General features: G+C 38.0%; 1 protein-coding gene across 1 annotated transcript in view; it reads right to left on the bottom strand.

Annotated features, from left to right (window-relative positions):
* The window catches only part of PREPL (prolyl endopeptidase like), a 28449-nt gene that overhangs the window by 2301 nt on the left and 9409 nt on the right, over positions 1-16739 (bottom strand). Inside the window, 9 exon segments of the mRNA XM_077813856.1 lie at positions 170-252; positions 1400-1526; positions 2666-2815; positions 3378-3594; positions 5234-5409; positions 6112-6306; positions 7888-8073; positions 9650-9866; positions 14277-14400. Of these exon segments, the coding sequence (XP_077669982.1) occupies positions 170-252; positions 1400-1526; positions 2666-2815; positions 3378-3594; positions 5234-5409; positions 6112-6306; positions 7888-8073; positions 9650-9866; positions 14277-14400 (1475 nt within the window).

Raw genomic sequence — 16739 nt, forward strand, 5'->3', positions numbered from 1 at the left:
CTGAGAATTCTAACTCCCAGGCCCATCCAACTCAACCAGTGGTTCTCATTTGTTAGTGCCAGTGTGTATTAAATAATACACAAAATGATGACATCATAGTGTTAGGACAAAAACAAATCTATAATGACATGTATACTAACTATAAAAGTGTACAATAGAGGAATCATACCTCATTTAATGAATCCTCCCACAATGGAGCACAATGACTGCCTCCTGCCTGAACATTTAAGATGATATTAGGTATCAGGTTTCCTGAAACAAAAACATTTAATGTCAGTCACTGCTGAATGAACAAGGAAAGGTGGAGCTGTATATGTTATGCGGAGAGGGATGATATTACCACTACCCTGGACAAGATGTTTGTGTAGTTCTACAAGCAAGAAAATTGAAAATCCAAGTTGTGAGACATTAAACCACAAGTGATGGGTTGGTGGATGAACTATTTGCATTAAATAGTTCCTCCTGATTACATATTTCAGGAAGTATAGTATACATACCCAATTATCTCCATTCTTTTCAGAAGGACTGATTTTCTCTTCATGAGCAAGGCAGGAGCAGCTGCCATCTTTACTTGTTCCCTGCAACTAGGCTCCCAGCTGATGGGAACAGCTAATTTAAGAGCTAAACCTGTGAAAGAGGGCCTCTTCCCCTCATTAGTACAGATTAGTTGGATTCTGTTGTGTTAAATCTTAATTTTAGCATCTGTTACCGAAAGAAAGTTCTTGGCTGGTGATAACTTCTATCAACAATATATAACTTCCGTGCTTTAACAGTCATGTCATTATTCTCCGGGAATAGCATGTCTACAACTTCAGAATGAACAGGGAAATAGTACGTTTGTGCAGGCTCTGAAAAAAAGGGCTTTAAAATTCACAGCAATGAAATGATAGATTAAGTGGATTATTAATTTACTTTTTTAAAAAATCATTGTTTAGCACCCATTAGCTTGACTATTTTAAGGCAAATTTTGGATCCCAAATGGGTGAGTGCCTTTTAAGAATCTGGAGATTGAGTATTAAAAGCTTTAGCCCCACCCATATCATTACAAGTAGGCAGCTTAACCCATACAATAAATATGGGTAGACTAATTTCTCAAGGTTATAGGTACCCTGAATTGCTTCCAACCTTTAGATATTGTGCTTTATATAGTACACACATGCACAGTGGAACAAATTTTCTAGGGAGGTTATGGAATACCTGTCATTAGATGTTTTTAAGAACACGTTAGACAAACACCTGTTAGGGATGGTCTAGGAGCTGCCTCAGTGCAGTGGACTGAACTAGATGACCTATTGAGGTCCCTTCCACTTTTACATTTCATATGATTAATGGATAATTAGTTATGTGACTTTTGTGTGTGCTTATATAACAATGTATATAAAAGACACTTCCACATTACCTTTCTTATTCATGCTTCTAGCATGATCCCTTTCTGCTTTTCTAAGTTTATGAACATATCTTAACAATCCTATCAGTGGTATTCGTTGATCATTTTCATATGCTGTGATTAAAACTGAAGGATAAGCCTAAAACAGAGATGGGGGGAAAAGTTATTAACATTTTCACTTCCTAAAATGTGAACAACCTGAAGAGTTCCACATTGAATCCCTATACTATTACAGTACTTGAAGGCTTATTACTTTTGACAATGATGGAGAAAAGATATCTATCTTCTATATTTAGCATTGTAGCCAGCTTCTTTTTATAAAGCCCTACATTAGCATCCCTATAATTTTAACTTGAAAATTGGTTTGGTCTGAAAACTGCCAGATTTGCCCTCAAGGGACCATCTGCCATGAAGTGATAACCGAAGAGCAGAATACTCTGACCACGCCTGACCCCTCCTAACACAGTCCCTCTGCTGAGAGTCACTGGAGCAGCTCCACAGTTCCTGAGGACTGCCTCACCCATGCAGGAGTGATGCAAAAGGAGCTCTAATCATTTATCAGCTTACTAATAAGCAAATTTAGTTACAATTAAATTTATTTCTTGCTGTTGTCTTAATTTGCAGATAAAAAGAGTCAAATTAGTAACTTTGCATCAAATTAGATGAGTAAGAGTTCACATACACAGAAGACTATCATTAGGGAAGTTATACAGCATTTGTAACCAGCCACAGTTCAGAGAAAATGAATTAGCCATTCAGAGATTACACTGAAACACTTACTTGCACCATATGTCTAGTGACATTACTCGTCTTCCCACAGTGACAATTCCCTAGTCTGGCAGCAAAACTATTTAAAAATCCTCACAAGGGAAGAAACAATATTTTTCATGTTGTGGTTTGTTGTATAATAGGAATAATCTAATACTTTATAGTATGCCAGCAACAAATAACTTTTGAGATTGATTGTCTAAGGGGAGGTTCAATCAATTTCAGCAGCCATTTATGATTTTGTACACTACAAAGCAATATAGATTATTCCTGAAATAATTAGCCAAAGATGGCTTCTTCATATTCAATCAGGATGTATCTTTTAAGAAGACATAGTTCACAAGCTCAGAGCTTTTTTTTATCAGCTCTATGGTCCTAAGGCCCTAAAGAATGCATCCTTAGAAAATCCAACTCTGCATTTTCATGATTAAATGCTTTTGTTTGTTTATTCTGTGTGGTACTATACACTGTATTAAGAAAAAGCAGAATGGTTTAATTACTCCTTAGTACCTGTGGCTTAATATTATGATAAGGGCAGTAACTTTTAATGCATTCCATGTACTTTTCATCTGCTAATGGATTTCCCCATTCTTCCTGTTCTTCAATTGTCAGAGGGAGATCAGTGTCCAACATTGTATTTAGAACATCTAGGAAAGGGGCCTAAAAAACAAAACAAGAAGATGGTTTCACAAATTTAAGATACAGTTAACAAAAGAGGACACTGGACCTTCACGTACAGTCCAGTCTACTCTATTAGAATCCACTAAATGTCTGTGAAGGCACAAATTTACGGCCTGACCCAAAGCCCAATGACGTCAATGGAAAGACTCCTTTAATCCTCTTATAATCATGTAAGCTTGTTCTTCAGGTTAGCAGTGAGCATCAGAAAAAGTTTTTCCAAATAATTATTTATTCTATGTTGTGTACAGAGGTTTGTATGTATAAGCACCTCTTGATTCTACTTCTGCTGAAATCCTTAGCCATACTTCCATCTCCTCTCACCCTCACTATGACAACTCTCTTTTCTATAGCTTTCCATAATCCTACCTCTTCAGGGTAAAGAATGCCTGTCTGCTCCCTCGTATAATGAGATGGCAACATTACCCCCATCCTTGAACAATCTTACACTGAGTAAGAAATTGCTGACCAATTCTGAAATTAGAGAAGATAAAACAAACAGCATGGTTTAACCTCCTATTCCATTAGAAATCAGTCATCTCACCTGTAAAACTATGGCTCTGATGAGGTAAGGATCAGCATTGCACAGAGCTCCTGCAAGAACTCCTCCTGCACTGCTACTTGTTAGTGCTGTATACTTTGGCTGAGAAAATCCCAGTTCATGCAAGAGCATTATACAAGCCTTAAGGTCGTGGAGACCTTTGAGTTTATTATGCATACATCCATCTTTATGCCAGCTCAGGCCTAACTCTCCGCCACCCCTGAAATTTAAAACAATTCAAGTCACAAATGTCACAGAGCTTATGTTTCAAATATTAAGACATCATCATCATCATCTGTGGTAATACAAAATCATGTTTTATTATCCATAACTAACCCTCTCTTCCTTTCTGTCTAGCTACATACAAACACCTACTCACTTCTTCACAGTAAAATGTCTGAGGAAAAAACCCCCAACCTAGTATGTGTGCACTGTGTCTAGAACTGCACATGCACCAATCTGCTTAGTGTGACTATTTCATAAGGTCATCACAGAAGGACTATGAGGGAAGGTCTGCCTGGGTTGTTGTCACAGTAGATCAGTATTTTAAATTACCAAAGTAGATAATATCACTTTAAAATTATATATATACATACACACACACACACTTATAAATAATAAAAGGAAACTGTCAGGGAAAAATTACATTTTTCCATCTGTGTGTTACTAATCGATTAAACAATGAAAAATTAAATCAGTTTATTTTTCACCCATTACATTCATTGAGGTGTTGCCTTTCATTCAGTTTGAGTTAGGACACTAGGCAAATCAGTTTCACTTTCTGGTTCAGATACATTTGCACAGTGCTACAATGTGTGGCTGCAAACACTTCAAGGGAGAGTTTAATTTTTTTTTAAAATAATACTTCATTAATATATATATTATTTTGTTAATCGTATGAAATGTCTCAGATATTTTTCACAAACCAGTAATTTTGATCTAAATTATCTTACAGCATCCTTTAATTTAGAACAAAATCTCAACTGAATAAATTGCCAGAATTCTTCATCTGTAATGTTATCATTGTAAAACAAGTAGGACCGGGCTAAGTCATAAGATGTTAACAGAAAAAGAACATGGTTTTCCATTGAGCAATATCAGAATATAAATGTAACTGGACTTAGAAGCTGATTTTATAGTTGAACTAGCCTCATGAGCTACAAATAATATTTCATTGCATTTTCCCTGTTAAAGAACATAACTGAGAAATAATGGAGTTTTCCTGTATCTTTGATCAGATGAATGAATTTTTTAGAACCAAATGAAAGCTGGAAAAAATGACAGCGATAGGATTGTAGGTGAACAGAAAGCAGAGAAGAGTTAGCCAAAAGAGAGACAAGAAATAGGTTATATGCTTGAATACTGTTTTAAAAAGGCAAATGCTTTTCAACAGATATAGATCAAACGTGAATGTACGCCACTGGCCTGGGAATAAGAGGGTGATGGTAAATCCTTACACCATGAACATAATAGCAGAAATTATGTTTTTGAGCAAGGACAAGATATGACTTTACAGAAAATGACGTGTGTATTAGAGAAGCCAGATACTGTCAGGGCTAAACTGAAAAATCAAATACAACCATCCTGTAGATAAGTAGACACACTCAAGCACTGTGCATGGATCTTGTGAATTTAACCTTATTTGCTTTAAGGCATTTGAGTTGTAATAGAATCACTTAATTACCAAAAAGGATACCTATAATTTTATGGAGAGATGGAAACGTGACACTATAGGAATGGCTACAGTACAAGACAGCAAAATTAAAAGGCTCTTCCTAGCTATCCAGATGAGTCTTAAGAATATTGACCATCTGCCCTACAAATAAAAATCTTTATTACATTATATACCTATAACTTACCTAACATGGCAATATGCTAATATCCAACCATCTTCAATTAGCATCAGATTCTCAGCTTTAAAGCTCATGTTCAAATCTATGCCATAAGCTCCATATACATGAACCAGAAGTGGTTTCCTGTGTAGCTCTTTAGAATTTGTATTATAAAAAACTGTAATTGGCACAAAAATTTCATCCTGGAAATGAAGGAGTATTTTACATTAAAGGATGTTTCAGAGTTCACAATGACACACGGCAATGAAAACGTCAATTATTTATTTTAAATGTGTTTTTTTGATTACAGTAATTTTTCCCCCACTTAGATTGTACAAAGGACTCTTGAAAAATAAAGCGAGAGACTGAACCTCTGCTGGGCTGGTTTACTGACGCAGAGTATAAAAAGTGCAACACCTGAGGTGTTTTTAAAGTATCAAAGTACCCAGCTCTTCCATCCCCTTGTAACACCATCAATATGTATTATGAACTAATAGTTTAGCACTTACTGTAGCAACAAACTTGTTATTAACTTAACATCTCAACTTTTTTAAACTCAGAAGGTTAACTTTTCCCCCTTCTTGACTGATGTATGCTGTACATCATTTTGGCATTTTTTTGTTTGTCATAAAGACATAACACTAATACAATTGTATCATGTCATGTTCAGCTACAGCCTCTTAACTATAGCATACCAGCTCCAAGGTACACCAAATCTAGAAAAAACATTAACACTGCCTTTTCCTGATCTTTTTACTATAGCGCTGGAGAAAACACCTACTATTCTAGTAAATATGGCACCAGTAGTTCTTTATGGTATTTATTCCCTTCCAGAAAAATTTCTACAGAGGAGGTAGGGTGTGTGGGGAAGGTAGTGAGGAGGGGAAACAGCTGAAAAATCTTACCTTGCTCTTAGCTTCTAACCGTACAGTGTGGCAATTAATTGTAATTGGTGCCTCCTGCTCAACAAGATGATTTTCCGCCAACGTATATGCAAAACGTTTAGGGGGTTGTACTGGGGAGGTGAGCTGAAAATAGCAAGTGCTGGCATTGTACTCAGGATGGGGTTCTGACTCAAATGCACAGGCCCATGCAGGTAACTGAGAAAATGAAGATTGTTAATAATCCCAAAAATGTGAAGTGAAACCTTTTACTGCTTTTACAATTATGTCCATTTTCTCCTCTCCAATGAAAAGAGTTGGACATAATGCTTAATTACCTCAGTTTGCATTTAACACAAGCTCCATGTCTTATACATTAAAATGTTTAATGAAACAGTGTCAGCAAGTGTAAGAATTTAGCTAATCTTTTTCTAAAGCCACCTAATGAGGTTCAACAATGATTTAAAATGGAATATAAAACCTAATTCCAAAGTTTTTCATAGAGAGGACAAAATAAATACAGCCATATTCAATGGACCATTTAAAAATGGGAATACTGTATTAGCAAGATTTAAAAAAATATATAATTAAGATATTCTCTCTTTAGGGATTACCTTGTATGCTACTGTATTTTTTAACAATTTTCCTTATCTTATTTCCCCTGTGATATATCACTTCTTGTTCAACTTGTAATACAGCCAAGTCAATGTCAGTTATTACTCCAGTGCCGTAAGATGACTCAGTAGTGCTCAGCCACTTAAAACCCCTGCCTCTAACTTTGTTCCCGTGCTAGCCACTGTGAAGAACAAAACCTTTTCTTGGCACATCTACACTCAGAAACTCACTTCTATTATGTTTAAGATCTTTAACTCTACTAAAAATGAAAGGAATCAAGATTCATTCTTTGAGAGCAGCAGGGTCCTGTGTCAAGCCCCCTGCTAGACCACAACTTACTTTAAGTAATTCTGGTTAGCAGGTTGATAGAGGCTTCAAAAATTGTGCCACTAAAAGTCAAAGTTTTACAGAGAAATTGCAGTCCCTTCTCTGAACAATTGATTCAACTGAACAAGATAATTTAAGAAAGCAACAGTCTCAGTGACTGTGCTGAAAGTGTACTATATTTACCTACAGGAACACCATTAGGAAGGAGGTTTGTGGAGTAATTTATTGCAATAAGGCTAAGAATTCTTCAGATTTGTATTTTTGAATAAATACAAAGAAGCAATTTTAAAGCCTGTGGTTGAATTGTTTGTCTGCAGAAATTAAAGTATTTTGATGAGATAGAAATTAAAAGGAAAAAAAATCAGAGTCAATGAAAATTTGGCATCTAACAACTAGGAAAAGGAGGAAATATTTATTTTTATCAAGCATATTGCAATAAACATAATTCTTCTAAATTACTTACTATTAGGGTGTGTCAGCATTACACATTGGTTTTCTGAATACTCTTTCAATATAATCTGACTTTGGCTATCTCAGTGGGCCAGATTATGATACCCTAATTCTCACTACATAGTACCTTACACCACTGGTTGGCCCACTGAAGTCAATGAGACTACTACTTAACCTGAGTAAGGGGATCAGAAACTGGCCTTATGGTAACAGGTCTGACTGTAATATGAGATCACAGAGGACAGTAACATACACTGGAAAGTACAGACAATGGTATGTCACTCTTCTGGTATTCACAGCTTGTCTGTTGCGGACATTAATATTAATTTCTATTTTTATATTAAAAGCCAAATGTGAATGTCTTCATGTAATAAACCAATTATTTTAAAAATAAAATCTAAAATATACCTTAATAGACTGAACAGAATGAGAAACAAGAGAAATCACATTTAAATAAAGATGACCATAGCGTTTCAAAAACATCACACAGTGATCTCTGAACATCTCTAAGTCTATTAGCTTAGTCTTTTCTTGCAACGTGTAAACCAATTGCCAGTTCTCCATACCATAGGAACCAACTGGAGTCTTCATCAACTACAAAATGAAAAAAAACATACATGAATGAAATGACAGGAGTTACAAAAATAATGCATACGCACTTGGGAATTGTCATACTGGAAGGTGTTAATGTCTGCCATCAATCACAGACCTGGTTAAAGTTGATGGGCATGCTAACCATCCTTCCCTTCAGGCTAAATGGGAATGGAAGGAGCAATTAACTGCCCTTTAATATAGTGATTATAACTTGAGACAATAGGAAGCCACTGTCCAAGCAGGTAAGATGTGCGAGCCGAGGGGTTTCCCTGGAACTGAGGGTACAACTCAGGGGGAGTTAGAGGATTGATTGGTTGCAGCTGCATGAATCTGTGTGCGCGTGCTTGTGTGTGGGGGTGGGGGCAGGGGCAGGGAAACAGCAGTGAGTGTGGCCCTAAGGGGGAGCAAAGAGACAGCTTGTTGGGCCACAGAACTCACTGGAAAGATTGTAAAAAATGGCAAGCTAAGACATTGCCTGTTATTTGTTTCTACTGCATTTAGGGACTCTATATACATTCTTTGTAAACAGGATTGAATAAAAAAAAATCTGATTTGTATAATCAATTTCTCCTAGTAGGCAAAACAACCCAACAAAGTCATGAAAATTGGCTAACTGCTTGGGCCACCAAGGCAACTGTATAAACACTGGTATCTAGCCATCTCTGCTTTCAGTAATGGCTAGTAACTGATTCTTTAGAGGAAGGTGAAGTGCCTTCAAAATAGATTTAAGCCAGTTGTGTGAATACTGCACATGCTTATTCAGTTTCTCTGACTTGAGGGTATATAATGAAGAGTGGTATAAACCAGCCAGGCAGAATGTTGGCATCAAGTTAGATGTCTATTCCAACAAGGGACAAGACTTCCTGTTTATGTACTAAAACCTATAAATCAAGAAACTGAGCAGCAGTGTTTTTTTTAAAATAAACCTTGCAGTATTTTCTATGAGATTCTAAACATCTCAGCAGGAAAGTCAATAAAAAGATGAAGTGGTGTCCAAGAGGACAATGTATGCACTAAAGACCAGGAATCGAATTGGGTGGTTACAAATTTCTAATGCATATTGTAGAAATGTACATTTGTAGAAGTAAGGTTAGTGCTGATGCAGTGTGATAGACTGATGCCCTGCAGACTAAAATTATTTTTTTTATATCTAACAGCATGGACAAAGGCAGTACAAATTTCCTCACACTGCTCAGCCAATGTGCTTCATCACTAACCTGTGGGTGGTATTTTTCCAGTAGACAAGCTAGCCAGCTAGAAATTGCACTGAAACCAACAACATGTTTTAATATAGGCTAAACAACCAGAGTAATAATTTTCAGCCATTACCAGATGGGCTAGAGTCAAACTAGTATTCCTAAAGGTGAAATACTCCCATATACGGTTGTTAGTCCTTAGAGCCATGCAGTCCCCTACATGTCTAGTTTTTTTTTTTTTTAAATCCTCTAGTAAGCTGTCAAACACAAATAAAATCAAATTTCTCACCCTTTACAGATAAATTAAAGTCATACTTCTATGTGATTTGTAGCAGGCATCTGAACCAATACAATACTTCACTCGTTTGTCAGAAGATTACCTTGTATTCAGCAGGCTCTCCGTAAGTAGTAAGAACGTATAATTCATCATTTCTGTGCTCAACATGATAAATGACCCCTTTGGTTCTCTGTTGTACGAGAATAGGTGAATTAAATGGATCGCTACAGTCAACCAACCAAACTTCGGAACTAGTCTTGCTGTTACTGTTGATGGTGAGAAAACGTCTGTCTTTTGTGCAATATATATCCACAAAAAATCTGCATTAAAAAGAGAAAAGGAAGTTCAACTCATGGAGTTCTTATTTCAAAAAATCCTCAGTTCTGTCAGAATCAAGTAATTCTATCTAAGTCAAGAGGAAGCATATCTAGTGGTTAGGCCAAGGAATGGGAAGTTCAGCACTCCTGGATTCTAGTGGTAGGTGTGTTGTCTCCTTCCTGAGATTCAGAAAAATGCACAGTTATAAAAAGCTGGAATCCTCCAAAGCAACAGTGATGAGAGGCAAGTTTTGAAATCAGTTGGACAAGAACAGATTTTCTTGATGTTTTAGGCGAACTGGCAGCTCATCGAGGAATAACCACTAAATAGGCTCAAAAGATGCAAAAAACATATTATGAAAGAACATCAAACTTGCAAACTCTTCTGCCCAAATGAATGGCTTAGTAAAGCGTTCGAAATCATCATCTAGAAAACAGGAAAAACTTAACTTTGTTATAGGGAGTAGTGAGAGACAAAGGGTAATGGCAGCTGCTTCAGAGAAAGACAGTGAATTAAAAGTAAACACTGGCTAGTTGTTGACAAACTGCAACCACTGTTATATATTTGCAGCAAATATTGTACAAAGGTTGTCATGTGAGGTGTCTACAAAAAGGTTATGATTTGTTGGTTATGATTATGCTATCTGTACGTGTGTATCATTTTGTAGTTGAAGTTATGAATATTGGCTATGTACTTGTATCTCAATGTGTTTTGATTCTAAGTAGCCTCAGTGAAGCATTTGGTTAGCTTCTTGAGAAACGTCTATTCTCAGTAAGTGCCCAGTCAAGAAACACTTAACTGACAATGAACTTTGGGAGACGCCAATCCATACCTGAACTTTCCTGGGAACATTCAAACTAACATGTAAACAATGGCGTCGGCCTGTAAAGAACTGAGTCATGCATGGACATGTGACTTGCCCATGTGACTCCAAACTCCATCTTGCTGCTGTGAATTCCACAGTAAGACAAAGGGGTGTCCTTCCACGGGCAGAGGATATAAAAGGCCCTGAAAACTCCTCCATTTTGTCTTCAATCCTGCTTCTGACCTCTGGAGGGACTTTTTCTACAAACTGAAGCTCTGAACAAAGGACTGAATGACCCATCCCAACTGTGGATGTACTCCAGAGATTTGATTTGAACCTGCAGTTTACTCTATCACTGCTACAAGCCTGAACCAAGAACTTTGCCATTACTGTATGTAATTGATTCCATTTAACCAATTCTAGCTCTCATCTATATTTTTTCCTTTTACGAATAAGCCTTTAGATTTTAGATTCTAAATGATTGGCAACAGTGTAATTTGTGGGTAAGATTGGACTTGTATATTGACCTGGGTCTGGGCTTGGTCCTTTGGGATCAGGAGAACCTCTCTCTTTTACTGGGGTATTGGTTTCCATAACCATTCGTCCCCATAATGAGTGGCACTGGTAGTGATACTGGGAAACTGGAGTGTCTAAGGGAATTGCTTGTATAATCAAAGTCTTTTCTGTTTGGCTGGTTTGGTTTGCCTTGATGTGCAAAGGAACCCCAGCCTTGGGCTGTAACTGCCCTGCTCTAAGCCATTTGTCCTGAACTGATACTCTCAAAAGTGTCCCACCAAAGGCAGCATTGTTACACTAGTATGAGACACAATCCAACTTTGGCTGAGATGCTTAAAACCACTGAGGAAGGAAATGACAATTTTCTTTTCTTTAAAAAGAATATGAGGAGAATATGAAAAAGACCACAGTATGTATCCGGTGAAGTGAGCTGTAGCTCACGAAAGCTTATGCTCAAATAAATTGGTTAGTCTCTAAGGTGCCACAAGTACTCCTTTTCTTCTTTCTAAAAAAGAAAATGATCTAAATGAAATCTGGTGTGGCAGAAACAAGAAAAAATAAATTTCCTGGGGAACAAGTAGAAAGAAAAATCTTGGAAGCAGAACACAAAACTCAAGACATAGAGGGACTAATAATCACCCCCTTCCCGCCCCCCCAAGTTTGTGACCTACAAAACTACTTTAGAAGTAATAACATCTGGCCTTTGAGATGGTGCGATGCTGTGGAGGTACTTAATATTTTCAGTGGGTTCAGTCTGACTGGGGCAGTGACTGGAATGGGAGGGGAGACTGGCATTTTGGTTTGAATATTAGGATAACCTTAGTTGGATCCACTTTGGGATTGACATTGGTAAATATGGGAAAAGAGAAAAGGCATTGTACGTGAGACATTCTGAGCTGTACTGCCTCTTCTTCACTTGCGTGTGCTGCATTCTTCTTAACTGCAGAGGTTTGTAAAAATGTAAAATGAGTTTTAGAGTCATTTCACTCTAGTGGATGTCAGTATCAATGATGCTTTGAGACTCTGGTAATAGGCATGATACCAAAACCTGAGACAGTGTCCTATCAGCCGCTACCAGATCACAGAAAACCAACTGAGTTCTCAGTGTGATACTGTATCTAAGGGGCTAATGTGATCTTTTGATGCATAACCAGAGGAAGCAGGAGTAGGGAGGTGGTATTACCTGGTATTAGTGATTCTATTACTGGAATACTGGGCCCGCTTCAAAAGAGGGGGTTGAAAAATTGGAAAGAGTACAGAAAAGAGTTATAACAACTTGAAGTCTAGAAAACACACCTTATAGTGAAAGACATAAAAAGCTCAATGTATTTAGTTTATCCAAGAGAAGATTAAGAGGTGAATTGATAACTCTCTACAGATACCTACATAGGAAAAAGATTTTTGATAGCAGATGGCTCTTTATTCTAGCAGCTAAAAGCCTAATGAGAGCCAATGGTTGGAAGCTGAAACCAGATAGATTCAAACTAGAAGTAAACTGCAAATTGTTAACAGTAAGAATAATTAACCACTGGAACAACTTTCCAAGGGATGTGATGCATTCTTCCATCACTTCAAAGCTCTACATTGACTGCATGTCTTTCTAAGACGACATATTATAGCTCAAGCAGAAGATATGGTCTTGATGCAGAAATTACTGGGTGAGGATCTATGACCTGTGTTATGCAGGCAGTCAGACTAGATAATCATTATGGTCCTTTCTCTGGCCTTAAAATCTACAGGTAGGAATTAACAAAATCTTTAAAGAGCATTTTCAGGGCTTTAATTTGACTGTGCTGGTAGTTGTCTTCCCCACACTGTCTGTGAATGTTCCAGAGTTAACTACTGTTACTTGTTTGCCTCTCCCCTAGTTCCCCACGGTCCTGCTCTGGTTCATTCCCTTTCCTCCTTTGTGGTGGTGTTAGAGCTTCTAGACTTTGCAGAGAATAAGCCCCCTGGTTACGCATTGCCTACCAGAGTGGAGCACTGCACTCAATCAGCCAGGATTCCATGGAGGTCAGGCCGTAAAGTGTTCCATTCCTTTCACAAAAGTGTAAGGCCCTAGTTTTATTTTTTTAAATTATATTATTAATCAATCTTAACATTTCTAAGAAGCTGAATGCTGCAAATCTCAAGAGCTCACCTGTTCATCTACATCTTCCTGACGTAGAACAGTAACACAGGAGAATTCTTTAACTTCTTTTGCCCACAAAGCAAGTGGTTCAGCTATGCACTGCACTAGAACATGAACCTTTACACTCAGCTTGCTGTTTGATTTACAGTAATGACTGTGACCCTCAGAACTGTGTCAACAATTTACCCGTGGGGAAGCGTCTGGTCAGTGCAACTTGTTCCGCTTGATTCTGCCACCTGCTTTATAGTTTTATACAATTGGATGTATAAAGCGCAGTTGGAAAAAGGATCTCAGTTATTTCATCGCAGTTGTACAGCATCAGCCATGCTCCCGTTAAAAAATTATTTCTTTACTGGGAATGTAATTCAGTAAGACAAAACTATCAACATATTTACAATGTACTGTATAAAGCTAGGATCCTCAGAGAGACTAGATCATGCTGTAGGGCTGGAAAACTAGTTCTGCAGTCAATTTAGCAAGAATCTGCTTTTCTTCCTAAACCACTGCTTCCAGAAAGGTTACTGCAGTCGACAATAGTTTGATCACACAACGGCTTCACTCGTAGACTACCCATAGCACCAAGGCTTAGCCCAAACATTCTTTTTTAACAAATGTAACCCACACTAACTGTAGAAAAAAATGCTACCTGGTTTTCACCAAAGAACATCTTGACCTGAAACTGACCTTGACATTTATGAACCACTAAACAGGTAACCGCGGACAGTTAAATTTAAGCTGATCACAAATCGGACATAGTACATTATCTCCAAGCACACCTGATAATCAGTAACAGAAAAAACAGATTTTACATGATTTAATACATAGCGTGGAAGAAAACATTTTCTAGATTTTCTGAACAATTATGTGTTTATATATTTTATGAAAATTATTATGAATCATAATTCAACACATACAAGAATATATAAGGGATAGTTTAATATGTTTGATGAGAGATATTACCTTGGATCTTGTTCTGTATAAACTATCTCAGCATGTTTTCTATTAGCGAAAGTGGCCAGAAACACCTTATGGCATACAAGGTTCTTCTGACTGGTGTAGAACAGAACATCATTTGTAGCCCATTCTGAAAAAAAGACAAATGCAAGTGAACTACACCACAGTATTTTGTGTTATTGAAGGAGTAAATAAAAGGAAATATTTTGCCCATCCCAAAGCAAGTTTCAGAGGAGATCTGTGAAAAAGTTTGATCTTGGGAATCTAATCTGAGTTTAATTAAGCTAAAAGTTGTATTTCTTTTTTCCTCAATTAAAACTTATTGTTTTCTGGCCATGACGTTAATAGTTCTGATTTGGCTTAAAGAGGAAATCCAGGCTTCTGTGGGTCAGCACTGAAACATCCCACAGCTGTCCATTATCAAGCATTTCCCTTCTGACTTATTACACATTATGCACTAGGAGAAAACACTTTGCATAGGCATGTCAGGTCCAATTCTGTACTGCATAGCACCTCATGAAGTCATTTACACCTGTGCAAGGTGGGTGTGAATAGCTGCCATTCTGATTAAGTAATGTTTTGCACAAGTATACATGGTCACACAAGGTGGAAGACACTGAAGAATCAAGCCTATTTTGCTTTTCCTTTTATAGATTGAATCGTCTGGGCAGATCACCTCAGATTCTAGTCACAATGAGGGAAAATATGCCAGTGGACAGTTCAAGGCACTAGAACAGCCTATGTATGAACACCTACTGAATGGTCAATCTGCTTTATTCTGATCAGTAAATTAGGAAATTTTGCCCAGAGTTTTGCAGTTCATAGGTTTAGCCAAAAGATCACTGAATACAGGATAACGCATCTAAAATCGGTCTCCATACTGGCCAACAACAACAATAATAATAATAAAAATAATCAATCAGTATGGACATACATATGGTGTAACAAAGCAGTACACTCTCTTTACTGTATTGCTCTTATATGCTGTAAAGGCAAAGAAGGTTCTCCACTTCCATTTCAGTATTGTGTTGTATATTTTACCAGCAAAACTGAGAGGTAGTAAAGTTTCCTAAGTTAAATTAAAGGCCCCGGGGCCCCAATCAAAGCCTATTGAAGTCAACAGAAGGACTCCTAATTGACTTTGGGGGCTTTCAATTGGGCCCCATATCCTGAAATCAACTGGAACTGCAGTTGTTCAACATTTTAAAATGTATTTGGCACTTGGGTCCTAATTTTCAGAGGTGCTGATCACCCGCACCACTGACTTCAGTTGGAGCTGCAAGTGCTTGCTAAATCAGGCATGAAGGCCCTGATCCTGCAAATGTTTATGTATGTGAATAACTTTACACACATTCACAAGCCTACTGAACTCAACAGGCACATTCACATACATGAAGTTAATCATGTGCATAAATGGTGGCATGATTAGGAACCTTGTGTAACAAAGGAATGCCCATTGAACTAAATGAGCTGCTTTTGTTTGAATTGCAAAAAGGACAATTGTGTAGTATAAAAGACAAACTTTCGAGCCAGTAAATCTTTGTAATCAATTGAGAACCCTTCTGCAGTTTTAGAATGTGTGTGTCTTGATATGACAAGATAGGTAAAAGATATCACCTTACCTACCTTGTCTCTCTCCTGGGACCAACACCGCTACAGCAACAGTTCTTTATAGTGGATATCAATTTCAACACAGCAGTCCTTTATTTTGTTTAAAATATTATTACTGATTCTAAGTTGCAATATATGGAGCATTTTATCTTGCCGTTTTGTGTATTCCACATTACATTTACAGACCACAGTAACTCCTCACTTAAAGTCATCCCGGTTAATATTGTTTCGTTGCTGATCAATTAGGGAACATGCTCGATTAGAGTTGTCCAATGCTCCCTTATAAGGCCATCCTTTGGCAGCCGCCTGCTTTGTCCACTGCTTGCAGGAAGAGCATCCCCTTGCAACTAGCTGGTGAGGGCTTGGAACCAGGGTGGACCAGCAGCCCCCCCGCTCCCCTAAGTTCCCTGTGCAGCAGCGGCCCAGCAGGCTATCAATTGCCAGCAGTTCAGCTGTCCCTCCCTCCACTGCCTTGGAGCTGCTCTCCAGAGCCTCCTGCTTGCTGGGAGGTGGGGGAGGACAGGGAGGCTAATGTCAGGGTGTCCCCCTCCCCCCTGCTCCCCGCTTACAGAGCAGGGGGGACACAGGACAGGGCTCAGGGAACTTCCTGGCAGCAGCTGCTGTGGTCTCAGCTTGCTGATTAACTTAACAAGGCAGTGTACTTAAGAGTGGTGTCAGCCTATTTAAAAGGGAAATGCACATCTCTCTCTCTCTCACACACACACACACAGGGTGTGTGGCTGTCTCCCCTCCCTCCATTTGTGCTGCCTTGTAGAGTGTGAGGCTACATTAACAACGAGTTAACCCTTGAGGGCTCAGCCAATTGCTAGTTCATCATTTAGCAGTAAGGCATTCCCT

The sequence above is a fragment of the Eretmochelys imbricata genome, chromosome 3, assembly GCF_965152235.1.
Source record: "Eretmochelys imbricata isolate rEreImb1 chromosome 3, rEreImb1.hap1, whole genome shotgun sequence".
NCBI lineage: Eukaryota > Metazoa > Chordata > Testudines > Cheloniidae > Eretmochelys > Eretmochelys imbricata.